Genomic DNA, 16735 nt, shown 5'->3' with positions numbered 1-16735 from the left:
ATTACAAAAAACGCGCCTAGCACTGTACCTTTGAGGTGGTGTGGAAAACTGCATTATTATCTCTGAAACGTATGAAAGTTGAAACTTTGTAAGCCGCAGGACACGAAAACGATTAATCGTACGAAAAAAACTTATGCAACGTTTTTTGTAGAGAATTTTATTAGCTACAAATTTTGTGATAACTATTTTTGCCTTAGGACTAATGAATAAAGAGATATTAACAAAAAACTGTTTTTTTTTATTTTTGACTCTGTAAAATTTTTAGCAGGGGTCACATCGATGGGGACTTTTCACATATTGTTTATAACGACGAAATAAAGGTTTATGCAAAAATTCAGCTGGGTGCACATTTTTTCGCAGATTTGTTATTTTTTCGTCTAATTTTCCTGGGCTATACGTAGAGTCGACACGACTTGCGCTGTTATTAAATCTAAGTTTTACTGTAGCAAATAAAATATCGATGAAATATCGATGTATCATCGGTCGATATTTCATCCTCTTGTTCTTACAATATACAGACTATGTTTACACGGCGGCTTGTAATTCGGTTTAGTAACTACCGTATACTATCCCAAATTTTTCTTTTCTGATTATAACAATAATTTAAATATGAACCTATTTTGATACTCTATATAAACATTTGAAATAATCTTTTATATATATCTATCGTATACTAAAAGTTGTAGTTTAAATATTAAAACAGTTCATATCTAAATGATTATTATGATCAAAAGAAGAAAAATTTTGGATCAGATAGTATACGGTATGTAGTTATTAAATCGGATTACAAGCCGCTGTGTAAACGTAGTTACGTAGTGTTTGGGGGCTACTATTTCCAACATCTATTAACTTATAATCGATCGTTAAACTTTTCAGAATAGTCAATAGAAGTTAATTTAATAGTCGGTTAGAGTTTAACCACAGACATAGGAAGATATGTCTGTGAGTTTAACAGACTTTGGAAACAGTGGTCCCTTGATCTGAGAAACTATGTGCTAATGTCACACTAATATAGGGATATAATTCCAAATGACCCTGCTCCCAATCGACCTAAAGTTTTACATATAAGTTGTTTTTGATGTGAGGAATAAGTACGCGTGGTCTCAACTTCGGGAAAATTTCATGACAGCACTTAATATCGATATAATAAAATCGATTCTATTCGCTCTGTGCGTTTGGTTGGAGGGGATAGCACGAGCTACGAAAGCGCTCGGGTGAGAGAATAGTGAACTCAGGGTGGAATATTTTCCTATTCAACTAGACGTATTATTATTAAAAATGGGTCATCGTTGTTGTTGCGTCAGAAGTTGTAAGAATAATGAACTGAAAAAAAATTTTTTTTTCAATATAACTTGTATGAAAAAGTAAATTTATTGAATCTACATTTTTTACTTTTTATTACAGACATTTTTTAAAGCAATATTTAATTAACAGTAATTATTATTTATTGTTTTCTGATATAAAAAATAGGAGTTCCAGTAATTAAAGTGACATAAATACCGCTGTGCAGTCAACCTCCAATTATATAGTAACAATCATAGATTATGGCGCGTATAGCAATTTTTACTTACCGAAATTATTAACAGTAAAATGTAAAAAAAATACACTGCATCTATTGCATAAGAAGCTTTGGTAATAATCAACATATCTCATATCTCATCGTTGTTTCCACTTTTATTGCATGGCGATAGCGGTAGATGGCGCTGAAACGCACGGAGCGAATATGATATATATACAACATATAATAAATATAATATATTGTATATAGTCAAACTTCGTTAACTCAAAACTCAAGGAAATAGGGCTGTGTTCTGAATTCACTGTAGTTAAAATGCTATAGTATACGTAACGACATTATAGCATTTTAGTTAACTAGAGTGCATTCGGAACACAGCCTAGAAAATAATTCGAGTTGCGAGTATTTCGAGATATCAAGATTTCGAGTTATAGAGGTGTGGAACAAAAATCCTATTTATAAAGGTTTTGAAATTATACAGAAATAACATAAGGTTACCGTAAAAAAACAACAGAATAGCAAAAGGTTTTAATAATTTTAATAACTTATAAATAAGTAAATTCATATTTATTTATAGAGATACATTATAGAGATCCATATATAAACTTTTTTTTATTTAATAAAAAAAACTGATTTTATTTTGTTTCATGGGTTTATTTATTGAAAATTTATAGCGTTTTCAATTTTTATAAAAGCATTAAATATGTTATTATCAATATCATTTTTTTTTGGAAAAAAAAGAAAGAAAGAGAAAGAAAGAAAGACGTAATGATGTAATAGCATTTTTGACCTCCTTAGTGGTGCAGGATTCATCAAAGTGAAAAGTGTAGTAAATTATAAAATTCTTACGTGTTAAGAAGCACACGGTTGAATAAATTAAAGTCAGCAACAGTGAAAAGTCATTAGAGAAGTCATACTAGATAAACAATATAATGTCAAAACAAAAAAACTAATCAAGGACTATGCATTCCTTATTATTTTGTCAGATATCGCATTTAAAATTTTGTCAGTTGTTTTAGCGAACGGACAGAGAAAGAAGAAAGAAGGAGAAAGAAGCTAATGCAAAATCTTTTTCCTTTGAGTTATAGAGAATATAGAGGTTTTACTAATCGAAATTCGAGATACATATGCAAAAAACGGCTTTGCAATATGGTTCAATAATAATGCGAAAATTACGTAAATTTTAATAAAAAATAATTATTTTAATGTAAAACAAGCGTTATTCGACCTGTGCGCAATATTTGATAACTTTGCGCGTCAATAAAAAAATCAGCGTTCGTCGTACGAAAAAAATACAAGGGTCCTTTTTTGTTGCAAATTTCGCCCACAACCAGATGCATACGATAAAATTCGTCTCAAATAAATTCTAAGACCTAAAAATAGCAAAAAACTAAGACAATTCCAAAAAATCAAAATTTTTTGCTTACATAAGTACAAACTAAAGAAAAAGGGTCTAAAAAATCGGTTGCATCATGAAAAGTATTCTTTGTATAGTTCTCAGATGATGTATAATTTTTGGGGGATTTTTAATTCCATTTTAAATGAAGGAAAATAATCACCGGCGCAACATAAAAAAAAACGATGAAATTGAGGGTTTTCGGGATCCGAGTCGCAGACTTTGACGGCGCGTGCAAGCTAAACGACTGAATTGACGATAAATGTTGTTCAGATCATTATTGTAGATAATTTTACGCTCTACAAAAAAGGTACGTATAGTTAGTTACTCTATCTTGCTTAGTTTTTGAGATATTTGAGAAAAAATACAAAAATCGTGTTTTTTGTTGATAATATTGTTAATAACTTTTTATTGCGCGTTAATTTTGCGAAGCAAAATAAAACCCACTTATAGCACCTCAAATTAAAGCGATTCATGGTGGTTGCAACCTGGGAAGATTAATTGGAAGGTTTGATGTCTAATATGACTAGCCTAATATTTCGTCTCTTATTGTGACGCCCATCCCAATTCGTGACACTTCGATCCTTGCGTGACGCGACCGAAATTCGGAATTAAACGATCGTATTTAATGATAAGAGATCACGGTGTTGCACGATATATATTTCTAGGTTATAAGTAACTGACTGACAGCGCGCTGAATGCGCTAAACGCACTGTCTGCACTGAGCGCACACGTACGTATATGCTGTCTCTTTTCAAACACTTGAGGTATCTCAAAAATGCCATCTATCGATGCAAAAGCAACCGTACGGCGACGACGGCAACGTATTTTAATTGTAAAATTTAACATTTCAGACTTTGCGTCGTAATATCTCCGCTCGTAGGGGACGTAGAGAAAAACTAAAAACACTTTTATCATATAAATCGAGCCCAAGCTATCGATCAAGCCTACTTAGAACTTGATCCGTTCACTCGTTATTAAGATCTCGAAATCTCGAGTACTCGCAATTCGTGCGTTCGCGTAAAAGAGTCACGGTGCGGTCTCGCTTCGCGTGTACTTGGCGCGAGACACTACCGTGTCTCTTGATGCTGGAAAAATACTTCGAGTTAATCTCCTATTTTCTTCGACTTACAGAGGTTTACTTCGAGTTACAGAGGTTTTTTTCGATTTATAGAGGATTTTACAAGGGAATAAAAAATTCAAATTATAAAAGGTTTTTGAGTTGAGGTTCGAGTTAGCGCTTGACTGTAGTATATATAATATATATATAATATGTAATATATATAATATATAATATACAATATTTAATATATATAATATATATATATATATAATATATATAATATATATATAATATATATATAATATATAATATATATATAATATATATAATATAATATATATATATATATATATATATATATATATATATATAACCTACTGCCTTCATGCATACACTTTCTACGCGAAACGAGGTGCTAATGGGTTTACAACTTTTCATGCGTGCTATATATTATATATTATATATATATTATATATATACTATATATATATATTATATATATATATATATATATATATATATATATATTATATATATTATATATTATATATATTATATATATTATATTTTATCTTATATATAGAGTAATAAAAAAATCCATGATGACGCGAGAAGTTGTTGTTTGGAGTCGAATATCTCACACGTTGTCGCTTTTCCGCGTGCGTGATTGGCCGATGCGTGCGTGCGGTCGATACGATGCGGCGATCGAGATCGCGCTGCGAGTTTCGCGTGGCGTCGCGTGCGTGTATGTATGTATGTATGTACATATGTGTATGTGTCGTGTGATGTGACAGCTGGCATCGGTTGCGCGAGGTTAGTAGGATTATTTATATAAATATATATAACATTTATATTTTGAATAAAAAATTGATACATTGTTTTTCTCGATTCTGATCAGCTTTTTTGAAGGCATAGTAAATAAATAAATATATATAAATTATATTTTACATATTAATGTCTTTTAACGTCATCCGTAATGTTTCAATATTTATTGCTTGCTCGCGCGCGCGTACAAATCTAATCTGGTATACGTTACAGTAACTATAGATTTTTGATACAGATTTATCTTTGTAATCGTATATTATATATATATATATCGTATATTATATATAAGCAGATGTAAGTAATAATTACTGTTTTTGCATTATGTAAAACTAGCATGCCCCGCCGGGCTTCGCCCCGGAGAACATGTGTATTAAAACACGCAAATAGTTTCTCTCTCTCTCTCTCTCTCTCTCTCTCTCTCTCTCTCTGCTTGCTTTACTTGGTCTTGTCAAATCTACTTTGGTTTCTCCACTTCACTTTTTCACTCCTGATCAATTAAACTTATTTTATGTATCAGTTTCTGAAACTCAGTCACCCAGCTCATATGATGACTTTATCTCTGCTATTAATTCGGTTACTCGTCCCTCACATTATCCTAAGTTTGTATTCTCTGCTATAACACCTGACATTGTCCTCCGGCTTATTTCTGAGCAACCTCGTCATTCTTATTCATCAGGGTCTGATGGCATACCACTTTATATTCTTCATATGGCTTGGCCTATTATATCATCGTGTCTAACAGCTTTATTCAATCGCTCATTAGAGACTTCTTCGTTTCCGTCCCAGTGGAAGCGAACGCTTATCCGCCCTCTGTCTAAGATACGTATCCCTTTGTCCCCGTCTGATACCAGACCGATAGCCAATCTGCCAGAACTATCTAAATTATTAGAAAGAATTGTAGCTTCACAGATTTCAGTTTACTTAACCAAATATAATCTTATGAACCCTAGACAGTCTGCGTATCGCTTGGGCCACAACACCCAGTCTGCGCTTCTGCGTATTTGTGATGATATTAAGAAGGCAATCGACAATGGCCTTCTCGTGATCATGATCCTCTTTGACTTCAGTAAGGCGTTTGATACGGTCCCGCATCTTCGACTTCTTATTAAACTCAAGATCTTAGGATTCTCAGACTCAGTTCTTTTATGGTTATATTCATATCTTACAGGCCGTTCTCAGTCTGTGGTGGATGATGCGAGATGTCTTTCGGCTTGGTTGTTGATGCTTAGTGGTGTGCCTCAGGGATCTGTACTTGGTCCTCCATTGTTCTCCCTCTTCATCAACGATATTGGTAAAGTCTTGAACTACTCTGAGCATATGATCTTTGCTGATGATATCCAGATATATCGCCTAAGTCTACTCTCCGATCTACTTCACAATCTTAAGCTAATCTCTCAGGATGCTAATGCCATCTTTAATTATGCAAAGGAGAATGGTCTTAATCTGAATCCTGCTAAGTCTAAGGTGATTATATTTGGCAGCAGGGCCAATGTTGGCAATATAGATCTCAATCTTCCTCCACCGATAATGGTTAATCAGATACCCTTACCATATGTGAGTGAGGTGAAGAGCTTGGGAGTCTTTTTCGAGTCTGATCTTTCTTGGAGAAAACATATCTTATTTGTCTCGCAGAAGGTCCATGGTGCTTTATACAAGTTAAGATTTAACCGGAATTCTCTCTCCACTGAGTTGAGGATCAAGCTTGTTATGACTCTGGTTCTACCCCATATTGATTATTGCTGTTTGGTTTATCATGGCCTGAGTGGTGATTTGAATAGTAAATTGCAGAGACTGGTTAACTGTTGTGTCAGATTCATCTACAACTTACGGCGTGATGAGCATATAACGCCGTTTCGACGTCGCCTCGGATGGCTTTCAGTGGAGAACAGAAGACTGTATTTTATCGGGTGTCAAATGTATCGTATTGTTTACATGAATTCGCCTGTGTATTTACGTGAACTTTTCACCCCACTTGATCCACTACTAAGAAGATCTGACAGACTGACCACTTCTTCTCATGTTTTCCACATTCCCTTACATAGAACAACTACCTACAGGAACTCCTTCCATCTTACGTCCATCTATTTTTGGCATGCTCTTCCTGTTCAAATTACATCGGCGTCTTCGTTTTCAATCTTTAAAAGTCTTCTTCGTGCTCATCTGTTCTCTTCTGAATTTGAGTGTTAGTTCATGTACTGGTCGGATCGTACTTGCTGGGTTTAGTATTAGGGTTAGTTTTAGTTTTAGTTTTATTTTTAGTTTTTCTTTTTTAAGTTAATTTTAAGTATCATTATGTTACTCACTTAGTGATGTATGCGGAAGTAATGCTTATATTTTTTTGTAGTTTGTATACTGTTCTTGCCCTTTAGCTTATGCTCGGGCATATAAATATATCAATCAATCAATCAATCTCTCTCTCCCGCTCTGGAAAATTTCGTAACCAATTTCCAAAAAGATACCGATTCCCAAAAAGATCGTTAACAAAAAACTATACAATTTATAACACTCCCCGGGAAATTCTACCCCTACTTCATATATAATTTTTTGCGATTCGGTTAATTAATTCCCAAATTTGAAAAATTTCTGATACCGGCTTCCAAAAAAATCGGCAACAAAAATTATACACTTTATAACATTTCCCGGAAAATTCTACTCCCGTTTCATATACAATTCTTTGAGATTCGGTCAATTATTTTCCGAAAATTAAAAAAAAATTAGAAAAACCGGTTTCCAGAAAATCGGTAACAAAAAACTATACACATTATGACAATCCCCGGAAAATTCTACTACTGTTTCATATATATTTCTTTAAAATTCGGTCAATTATTTCCCAAAAAAAATGAAAAATTGTCGAATACCGGTTCCCAAAAAGATCGGTATCGAAAAATTATACACTTTATAGCACTCCCCGGAAAATTCTACCCCTGTTTGATCTACAATTCTTTGAAATTCGGTGAATTATTTCCCAAAAAATTAGAAAAATTAGAAAAACCGGTTTCCAGAAAATCGGTAACAAAAAACTATACACATAGTGGCACTCCCCGGAAAATTCTACCCCTATTTTATATACTTTTGGTAACAATTCGGTTCAGGGGTTCGGGCTGGGCGTTGATGAGTGAGTGAGTGAGTCAGTCAGTCAGGACATCTTCCTTTATATATATAGATTTGTCTTATTTTTTAGATATACCGATGAATTTAAAATATTCGAGGAGATATGATGGAATTAGCTATTGGTGCTTATGGTGCAAATATATTCAACAAGCGTGAAAAGTTGATGACATTACAAATATTGTTAGAAGAAAATTCATGCACATGTAATATATAATATAGAGAAGTAATTATAAAAATTATTATCACTTGTATTATTTCAAAGAGTATATTGTTTTATAAAAGTTTACTGACCGTTTTTATCTAAAAAGTATATACATATTTGTATTATATTGAACTGATATACAGAGCTTATCAGATTTCTTTCTCAATCACAGACGCATAAAGCTGTTAAGAAAGACCGATCTATGCTGAAATACAGCGATAACCTAGAAATAGATAAATAGTGACAGTCGTGACCATCGCCGCGTGACAGATAGTGATAGTGAAATATATATTGACGGCAAGGAGCTGATGCCGAGGAGATCTTTAAGAAGGAAGGAGTATCCAAAATCGCACACGTACGTATATATGCTGTCTTGTAAAAGTTGTAAAAGTTAAGAGAACAAGAAAGTGATCTGGTATCTATATGCACGTTGTGACAGGCACTATCGCGTAATAAAAACTTATCAAAAAGAAGAGTCGCGCTTCAAGTGATCTATTACAATTACAAAAAAGAAATGATATCTCTTTAAGTTAGAGCGCCAATTACAGAGAGAACATGTATATTGCCTCAAAAAATAATTGTTGCACTACATTGAAAAATCTTTACATTGTGTCAATTAGAAAAGAATGTATAATAACAATTTTATAAGATTAAAAAATTTTATTTAAATTTAACAAGGGAATACAAGATATTTAAATACAAAGTTATTTACATGTGTATTTTTTAATGGCCACAAAGAATTACAGAAGTAACAGTACAAAATAAAAATATTTTATTAAAATACATAAATTTTTCTTGTAAAAAAACTTGGCGCTGCTAGACCTTTTAAATAAATAAAAATAATTCAGAGAAGAATACAATAGGAGTAATATTAAATGATTATCAGCGTGGATGTGGGAGTGAGTGATATGGGTGTGCGTGACTACGCGGACGGCGGATAATGCGGCTTATAATTAAGTATAGAATAAGTTTATTTATTTATTTAAAATTTCGAGGTCTAGCAGCGCCAAGTTTTTTTACAAGAAAAATTTATGTATTTTAATAAAATATTTTTATTTTGTACTGTTACTTCTGTAATTCTTTGTGGCCATTAAAAAATACACATGTAAATAACTTTGTATTTAAATATCTTGTATTCCCTTGTTAAATTTAAATAAAATTTTTTAATCTTATAAAATTGTTATTATACATTCTTTTCTAATTGACACAATGTAAAGATTTTTCAATGTAGTGCAACAATTATTTTTTGAGGCAATATACATGTTCTCTCTGTAATTGGCGCTCTAACTTAAAGAGATATCATTTCTTTTTTGTAATTGTAATAGATCACTTGAAGCGCGACTCTTCTTTTTGATAAGGTGACATAATTTTGTGACGTGTATCACTTGGGTTATAATTTTTCGGAAATAAAGATACTACTGCTTAGATTTTTTCGAGATTTTTCGAGATATAAAGATCTACCACTTGTTACTTAGGTTTTTTCGAGGTATAATACTACCACTTTCTTTTTTTTTTTAGGTAACAACATATACACTACTATACGTGTACTTGGCGCCTTTTTTTACCTTTTTTTAAAAAAGGTAATTTTGTGCGGATATCACGCCTTTTTGTAGTATATTACGCATTGTATAAACAGTATGTACAGGATAAAGCTATTTGGAGGTATAATACTACCACTTTGTTTTTTTCGAGGTAACAACATAACAGGGTAACAACATAATACATATACACTATTATGCGTGTACTTGGCGCTCATTTTACCTTTTTTTTAAAAAGGTAATTTTGTACGGATATCACGCCTTTTTGTAGTGTTACGCAACTTAATCTTATAAACAATATATCTTATAATTTCATAAACCGTATATAATACAAGGTATGAAGCTAAAAGTGTTACGGACTATTATTTCTAAAGAAAACAACAATTTAATATTTTGCTCAGTTTTTTAAAAATAATAATCTGTAACCCTTTTAGTTGTACACCTTGTATATATTTTTCAATTTCAACATAAAACATAATCGCAATAAAGCATGATTAATGTTAATAAGTCGTTAACTGTAAAATTCTTTATTTATTTTTATTTGCGTGTCTTACTGAATGTTGTTCGCAACTGTATATGTACCGATATCTTCAGGTATCGATATTTTTGATAATTATTTTTACGTCAGACATAATTTTAATTCATCCAATTTTTATTATGTCTAAACATAATTTTTGTCCAATTTTTATTATGTCTAGACATAATTTTAATTCAGCGATTTTTATTATGTCATGACATAATTTTAATTCTGCCGCTAAGGAAATTTTAAGTCGATTTTTATGAATCAAGCTTGAATTCAATGTTTAGGTGTCCCAGGTTGCCGATGACGAGGTCCACATAGCGCGCTTTATAGTTATCGGTGTCCAGGTGTATTAATACCTTGAATTTGATGGCCACGTGTTCCAAGTTGCCGATGACGAGGTCCACATAGTGCGCTTCGTAGTTTTCGGTGTCTACATGTATTAATACCTCGAATTCGATATCTACGTGTCTTACATTGGGTGCGTTCAGCCGATACTTTCCTCTTTTTTGACTTACTGGATTAAAAAGAGAAGAAACGAGCAAAAACGAGCAACTGCTCACGATTGCTAGGCTAGCAGAGTATCGGCTGAACGCACCCATTCAGATTTAAAGTTATTAATACACCTAGACACCAAAAACTATGAAGCGCATTATGTGGACCTCGTCATCAACAACCTGGGACACCTAGACATCAATTTCAAGGTATTAATACACGTAGACACCAAAAACTACGGAGCGCAATATGTGGACCTTGTCATCGGCAACCTGAAACACCTAAACATTGAATTCAACATATTATTACACCTGGACACCGAAAACTACGAAGCGCACTATGTGGACCTCGTCATCGGCAACCTGGGACACGTAGACATCAAATTCAACGTACGATTACACCTGGACACCGGAAACTATGAAGCGCACTATCTGGATCCCGTCATCGGCAACCTGGGATACGTGGACATCGAATTCAAAATATTAATACACGTAGACACCGAAAACTACGGAGCGCACTATGTGGATCTTGTCATCGGCAACCTGGGACACCTAGACATCGAATTCAACGTACAATTACACCTGGACACCGAAAACTATGAAGCGCACTATCTGGATCTCGTCATCGGCAACCTGGGACACGTGAACATCAAATTCGAGGTATTATTACACCTAGACACCGAAAACTACGGAGCGCGATATCTGGACTTCGTCATCGGCAACCTGGGACACGTGGACACCGAAAACTACGGAGCGCACTATGTGGACCTTGTCATCGGCAACCTGGGATACCTAGACATCGAATTCAACGTACGATTACACCTGGACACCGAAAACTATGAAGCGCATTATCTGGATCCCGTCATCGGCAACCTGGGACTTGTGGACATCGAATTCAAGATATTAATACACGTAGACACCAAAAACTACGGAGCGCACTATGTGGACCTCGTCATCGGCAACCTGGGACACGTAGACATCGAATTCAACGTATTATTACACCTGGACACCGAAATCTATGAAGCGCATTATCTGGATCCCGTCATCGGCAACCTGGGACACGTGGACATCGAATTCAAGATATTAATACACGTAGACACCAAAAACTACGGAGCGCACTGTGTGGACCTCGTCATCGGCAACCTGGGACACCTAGACATCGAATTCAACGTACGATTACACCTGGACACCGAAAACTACGAAACGCACTGTGTGGACCTCGTCATCGGCAACCTGGGACACGTGGACATCGAATTCAACGTATTATTACACCTGGACACCGAAAACTACGAAGCGCACTGTGTGGACCTCGTCATCGGCAACCTGGGACACGTGGACATCGAATTCAAGGTATTAATACACGTAGACACCGAAAACTACGGAGCGCACTATGTGGACCTCGTCATCGGCAACCTGGGACACCTAGACATCGAATTCAACGTACGATTACACCTGGACACCGAAAACTATGAAGCGCATTATCTGGATCCCGTCATCGGCAACCTGGGACACGTGGACATCGAATTCAAGATATTAATACACGTAGACACCAAAAACTACGGAGCGCACTATGTGGACCTCGTCATCGGCAACCTGGGACACGTGGACATCGAATTCAACGTATTATTACACCTGGACACCGAAAACTACGAAGCGCACTGTGTGGACCTCGTCATCGGCAACCTAGGACACGTGGACATCGAATTCAAGGTATTAATACACGTAGACACCGAAAACTACGGAGCGCACTATGTGGACCTCGTCATCGGCAACCTGGGACACCTAGACATCGAATTCAACGTACGATTACACCTGGACACCGAAAACTATGAAGCGCATTATCTGGATCCCGTCATCGGCAACCTGGGACACGTGGACATCGAATTCAAGATATTAATACACGTAGACACCGAAAACTACGGAGCGCACTATGTGGACCTCGTCATCGGCAACCTGGGATACATAGACATCAAATTCAAGCTTGATTCATAAGAATCGACTTAAAAATTCCCTAGCGGCACTTTCTGCCAAGCATAGAGAACCTACTTTTCCGTTGACTCAATATTTATTATATATATACCTAATTTTTACTTAAATAGAAATCTTCCTCCTGACCGATAAGTTTATCGACCTAATTTTGAAATACGCGCGCAATATTGAAACTGGCGATACCTGCGCCGCCAGCGTCGAAAAAGTGAAAAGGACGTTTCTCTGATAATCATAATAATATTGAATGAGAGCGTTAGGAGTATCTTAAAAATAAATTTTCACATTTGGACTTTGCGTCGCAATATCTCCGCTCGTAAGGCACGTAGCGGAATATTATGAGAGAAACTCCCCCCTAATTGGACCCCAAGCTATCGATCAAGCCTACTTAGAACTTGATCCGTTCACTCGTTATCGAGATCTCAACATCTCGGGTACTCGCAACCCGTCGCGTCGCGTAAAAGAGTCACGGTCGGTCTCGCTCCGCGTGTACTTGGCGCGAGACACTACCGTGTCTCTTGATTTCTCCGAAGTATGTTTATATTGTACTTTACTTTCGTTAATTTGGATGCTTTGAATGTACAATCTCGCGTCTTCAATATGTAATAATTCTCATAGTCAGACACTGTTGAGGCATAACTGTCTAGCACAAGAGGTCCTCTTGTGCTAGATAATACGAGTTGCTACAGAGTGCCTTTAATTGTAAGAATCTCTTCTCCTTTACCCCCTTTTTCTTCCCTAAATCCCGAATTTACACTATTGTGTGGTTCGTATCGTGTGTCATTACCTATTATAAATGTCCTTTTCTCTCGTTTTCTCACGCAGAAACATTTTATATTCAACTATGTGCATGGTATACAATTTTGCCGCTATATATTGACCGCAGAGAGGTGATACCGAAGAGATCTTTAAGAAGGAAGGTGTATCCAAAATTGCACATGTATGTACGTATACATATGCTTTCTTGTAAATTTTAAAAGTTGAAAAGAACGAAAAAGTGTTCTGTAGCGCAATTTGTATTGTAGGCAAGTTATGCTAAAATATTTGTAAATTGAGTCCCTATTATCCATTATGATATAATTTTTATCAACAATATTAGAGGAGTAACGAAAATTAATTTTATTAAGTATTCAAAGCAATTGAGAGTTTTTAGCATTAAGTATTTTCATTTTCTCATAATATGCTTTAAAAATATTGCAGGGGACTAGTGAGTTATGCGAAGCAATTGATACTATTAAGGTTCATTGGTCATATGAAGTTTGCACACGTCAAGCTTGACATCCTAAAGATCACAATGCAATCTGAAAACGATACCGTGCAGGTTCGTTGACGTATACGTGGTGTCATCATAGGCTGGAAGGTATTTTCGGTGTTTTGGAAGTAAAATTTGGAAAATACAACATGTCATAAAATAAACGCTAACCAGGAAATGTAAGTGTAATCAGTGCTCTAAACATTCATTTTAATAGTAATATAAAATTGTTCTTATAAATAATAAATAGGTTGCCGGCCAATAACGAGCAATGTTAGACGTTAAAATTTCAAAATTTATTAATGTAACATTACAAATGGTACGTTTCGGCAACACTGTGCCTTCCTCAGCCAATTTTAACAATTAATTGAAATGCCACGAATCATGTGTCAAGAGTAACAAATTTCCACATCGAAATTAACATACAGATAACATTGAAATCTAAATTATTACATACTGATGAAGTCCTTAAAGTATTGATAAGGTGTATACTTGCTGAACAAAAATTCGGAATCGTTGTGTATCAATCTTAATTAAACGTCGAATGATAAAATCCATGATTAATTCCTCAGTCGGCAGTGAGAACGAATCGAGTCAATCTGTGATTTTTTGTCCGTCACAATCAAGAGTCAATAATTACGATGAAAGTGTAAACTGTAATCAAGAGTCAATGGTTGAATTAATATTTTTGTAAATTATAAATTAAAACTTGTCAACGTGGGTAAATCTAAGGCTATTATTGCACTTATACGTACTGAGACCATAGCAAATTCGAGTTAGTAAAGTTTTCAGAAGGAACTGTATCGTGTCGAATCTTGTGTGTGACTGAGCATTTTCGTTCCGTGTCGGAATCGGTTGACAACAATGATGTAAATAGACCAATGTTTAACTCCCTATGAGTTGTTACTAAGTTCGTTTAGGATGTTAAAATAAGAACCATCCAGCAATTCAGTGTCTTTATTGGAATTAATACCATTTTTTTGTTCTTTGATGTGTATCATCTCTGATATTAGTCTCTTGTAGTAATTCGTTTCGAAATCTAAAATCTCCGGGTTGTTCCAATTAAAACTATGATTCAAATTAAGTATATGTTCTGTAATGACTGAATGTCTGGATGGGTCTAATTTATAATTGTTTTTGTGTTCGTTGATTCTTGTTTTCAGTTGTCGCTTTGTTTGCCCCACGTAAGAGGCGTCGCAATCATTACATTTGATTTTATAAATTACATTGTTGTTCGAGCATAATGCATTGGTATCTTTATGTGTTTTGATAAACTTGTCCAATTTGTTGAGGACTCTATACCCTATTATATGTTCTTTTTTATCGAAAAGGTGTGCTGTTTTTTCAGAGATGTTGTTAATGAACGGAATAACAATAATTTTCCTTCTATTTTCTTCCGAGTCATTATCAACATCAACATTAGTGTCAACTCTATTCGCATTTTTGTTCTGCTTAAGTTTACCATCGAATAATGTCCTTAATCTTATGTTAATTCTCATAAAGATCAAATCTATAGGATAACCGTTGTTCATTAGTATGTTAATACACAATTTTATGTTCTTTGCTTGGAATATAGGGTGGGACAATAGTATGGACCTGTCCACTAAACTGTATATCGTGCCAATTTTATGACACTCTGGATGGTTCGAATAGTAGGATAGATATCTACCAGAGAATGTATCCTTGTGATACCAATCTATGTGGATAGTGTCATTAATAATATGTAATTTTAGATCTAAAAAACTCAACGTACGGTCATTTTCATATTCGATTGTAAACTTCAGCCTATCATGGTAATTATTAAATTTATCTAGGATGTATTGAGCCTTGTCACGTGGAATCGACATAATTATGTCATCAACATAACGAAAATAGAACGGCAAATTGAAACCAATCGATTCTAAAATTGTTTCCTCTAAATCTTGCATAACCATGTCAGCTATAATTGGGGATAATGGAGATCCCATGGGAGTACCAAAAGTTTGTTTGTATATAGCGTTGTTAAAGTTAAAGTATGTGGATGACAAAATTAATTCAATGGCAATTAAAAATTCTTTTTTCGGTATGTTAGTACCTTCTCTAATATGTGACCATCTTTTTTTGATACTCTCCAATGCTAGATTCAGAGGAATATTTGTAAATAACGAGGTCGCATCTAAAGATATAAGAATATTAGAATTTGAAACTTTCATACCAGAGAGCGTACTGTATAGGTCAAAGCTATTATTCACATAACTTCTTGTTTTTGGTATGTTATCAGAAATAATTTTTTGTAAAAAACTCGCAAGAGGATATAAAGCTGTGTCAATTGAAGAAACAATTATTCTAAACGGATGATTAGGTTTGTGTATTTTAGGGAGGGCATAGGCTTTAGGCAGTGGTGCGTCGCTGGAATGCATTCTAAAATATTCTTTTTTTGAAATATACTCTTTCTTGAACCATGATTTGAGTAAATTGTTACAGTCATTCTCAATTTGTTTTGCAGGATTTTTCTTCAAAATTGTGTAAGTATTTTTATCCTGTAACATGTTCTCCGTTTTTTGAATGTAGTATTCCTTGTTCATGGCGACTGTGATGTTGCCCTTGTCTGCACGGGTGAAAATAATATCCGGGTTGTTTTTACAAAATCTTTGAGTTATTTTATACATGGTTAAAAGTTTTGTGTTAACATTGTTTGTGGTGGGTTTGGAGTATAAATAGTTATGTAATTGTGGGATTACAGCATTTCTAACCCTTGGTAGATTATTAATGTTGTTACGTTTCGTGTTACCTTCTATGTCTTTTATGAACTCGATCACTTGCATAAGAAAGTCGCTTTCCTCTCCGACAGAT

The 16735-nt window shown here is 34.6% G+C and overlaps 2 protein-coding genes and 1 pseudogene across 4 annotated transcripts in view; 1 reads left to right on the top strand and 2 right to left on the bottom strand.

Moving 5' to 3' along the window:
* The window catches only part of LOC143903594 (caspase-1), a 110377-nt gene that overhangs the window by 6599 nt on the left and 87043 nt on the right, over window positions 1–16735 (bottom strand). The window lies entirely within an intron of this gene.
* The window catches only part of LOC143903617 (uncharacterized), a 71991-nt pseudogene continuing 59832 nt past the window's right edge, over window positions 4577–16735 (top strand). Inside the window, exons 1-5 of the transcript XR_013258758.1 lie at window positions 4577–4788; window positions 7982–8134; window positions 8286–8468; window positions 13477–13595; window positions 13852–14082. The product of XR_013258758.1 is annotated as an uncharacterized LOC143903617 (transcript). The remainder of the gene's footprint in view (window positions 4789–7981; window positions 8135–8285; window positions 8469–13476; window positions 13596–13851; window positions 14083–16735) is intronic.
* LOC143903491 (uncharacterized) lies at window positions 14143–16707 on the bottom strand. The gene is made up of 2 exons (XM_077417129.1): window positions 14659–16707; window positions 14143–14557 (listed from the first exon to the last, which is right to left on the bottom strand). The coding sequence occupies exon 1, from the start codon at window positions 16705–16707 to the stop codon at window positions 14797–14799; it is 1911 nt and encodes a 636-aa protein (XP_077273255.1). The 3' UTR covers window positions 14143–14557; window positions 14659–14796.

This window comes from Temnothorax americanus, unplaced genomic scaffold (genome assembly GCF_048541705.1).
Source record: "Temnothorax americanus isolate GAGA-0224 unplaced genomic scaffold, ASM4854170v1 Scaffold105, whole genome shotgun sequence".
NCBI lineage: Eukaryota > Metazoa > Arthropoda > Insecta > Hymenoptera > Formicidae > Temnothorax > Temnothorax americanus.
This window is presented reverse-complemented; position numbering and strand designations above follow the sequence as displayed.

What these genes read in the sequence shown, in the direction of transcription:
- LOC143903491 (XM_077417129.1), bottom strand. Translation starts at nt 16,707, where the DNA reads ATGCAAGTGATCGAGTTCATAAAAGACATAGAAGGTAACACGAAACGT.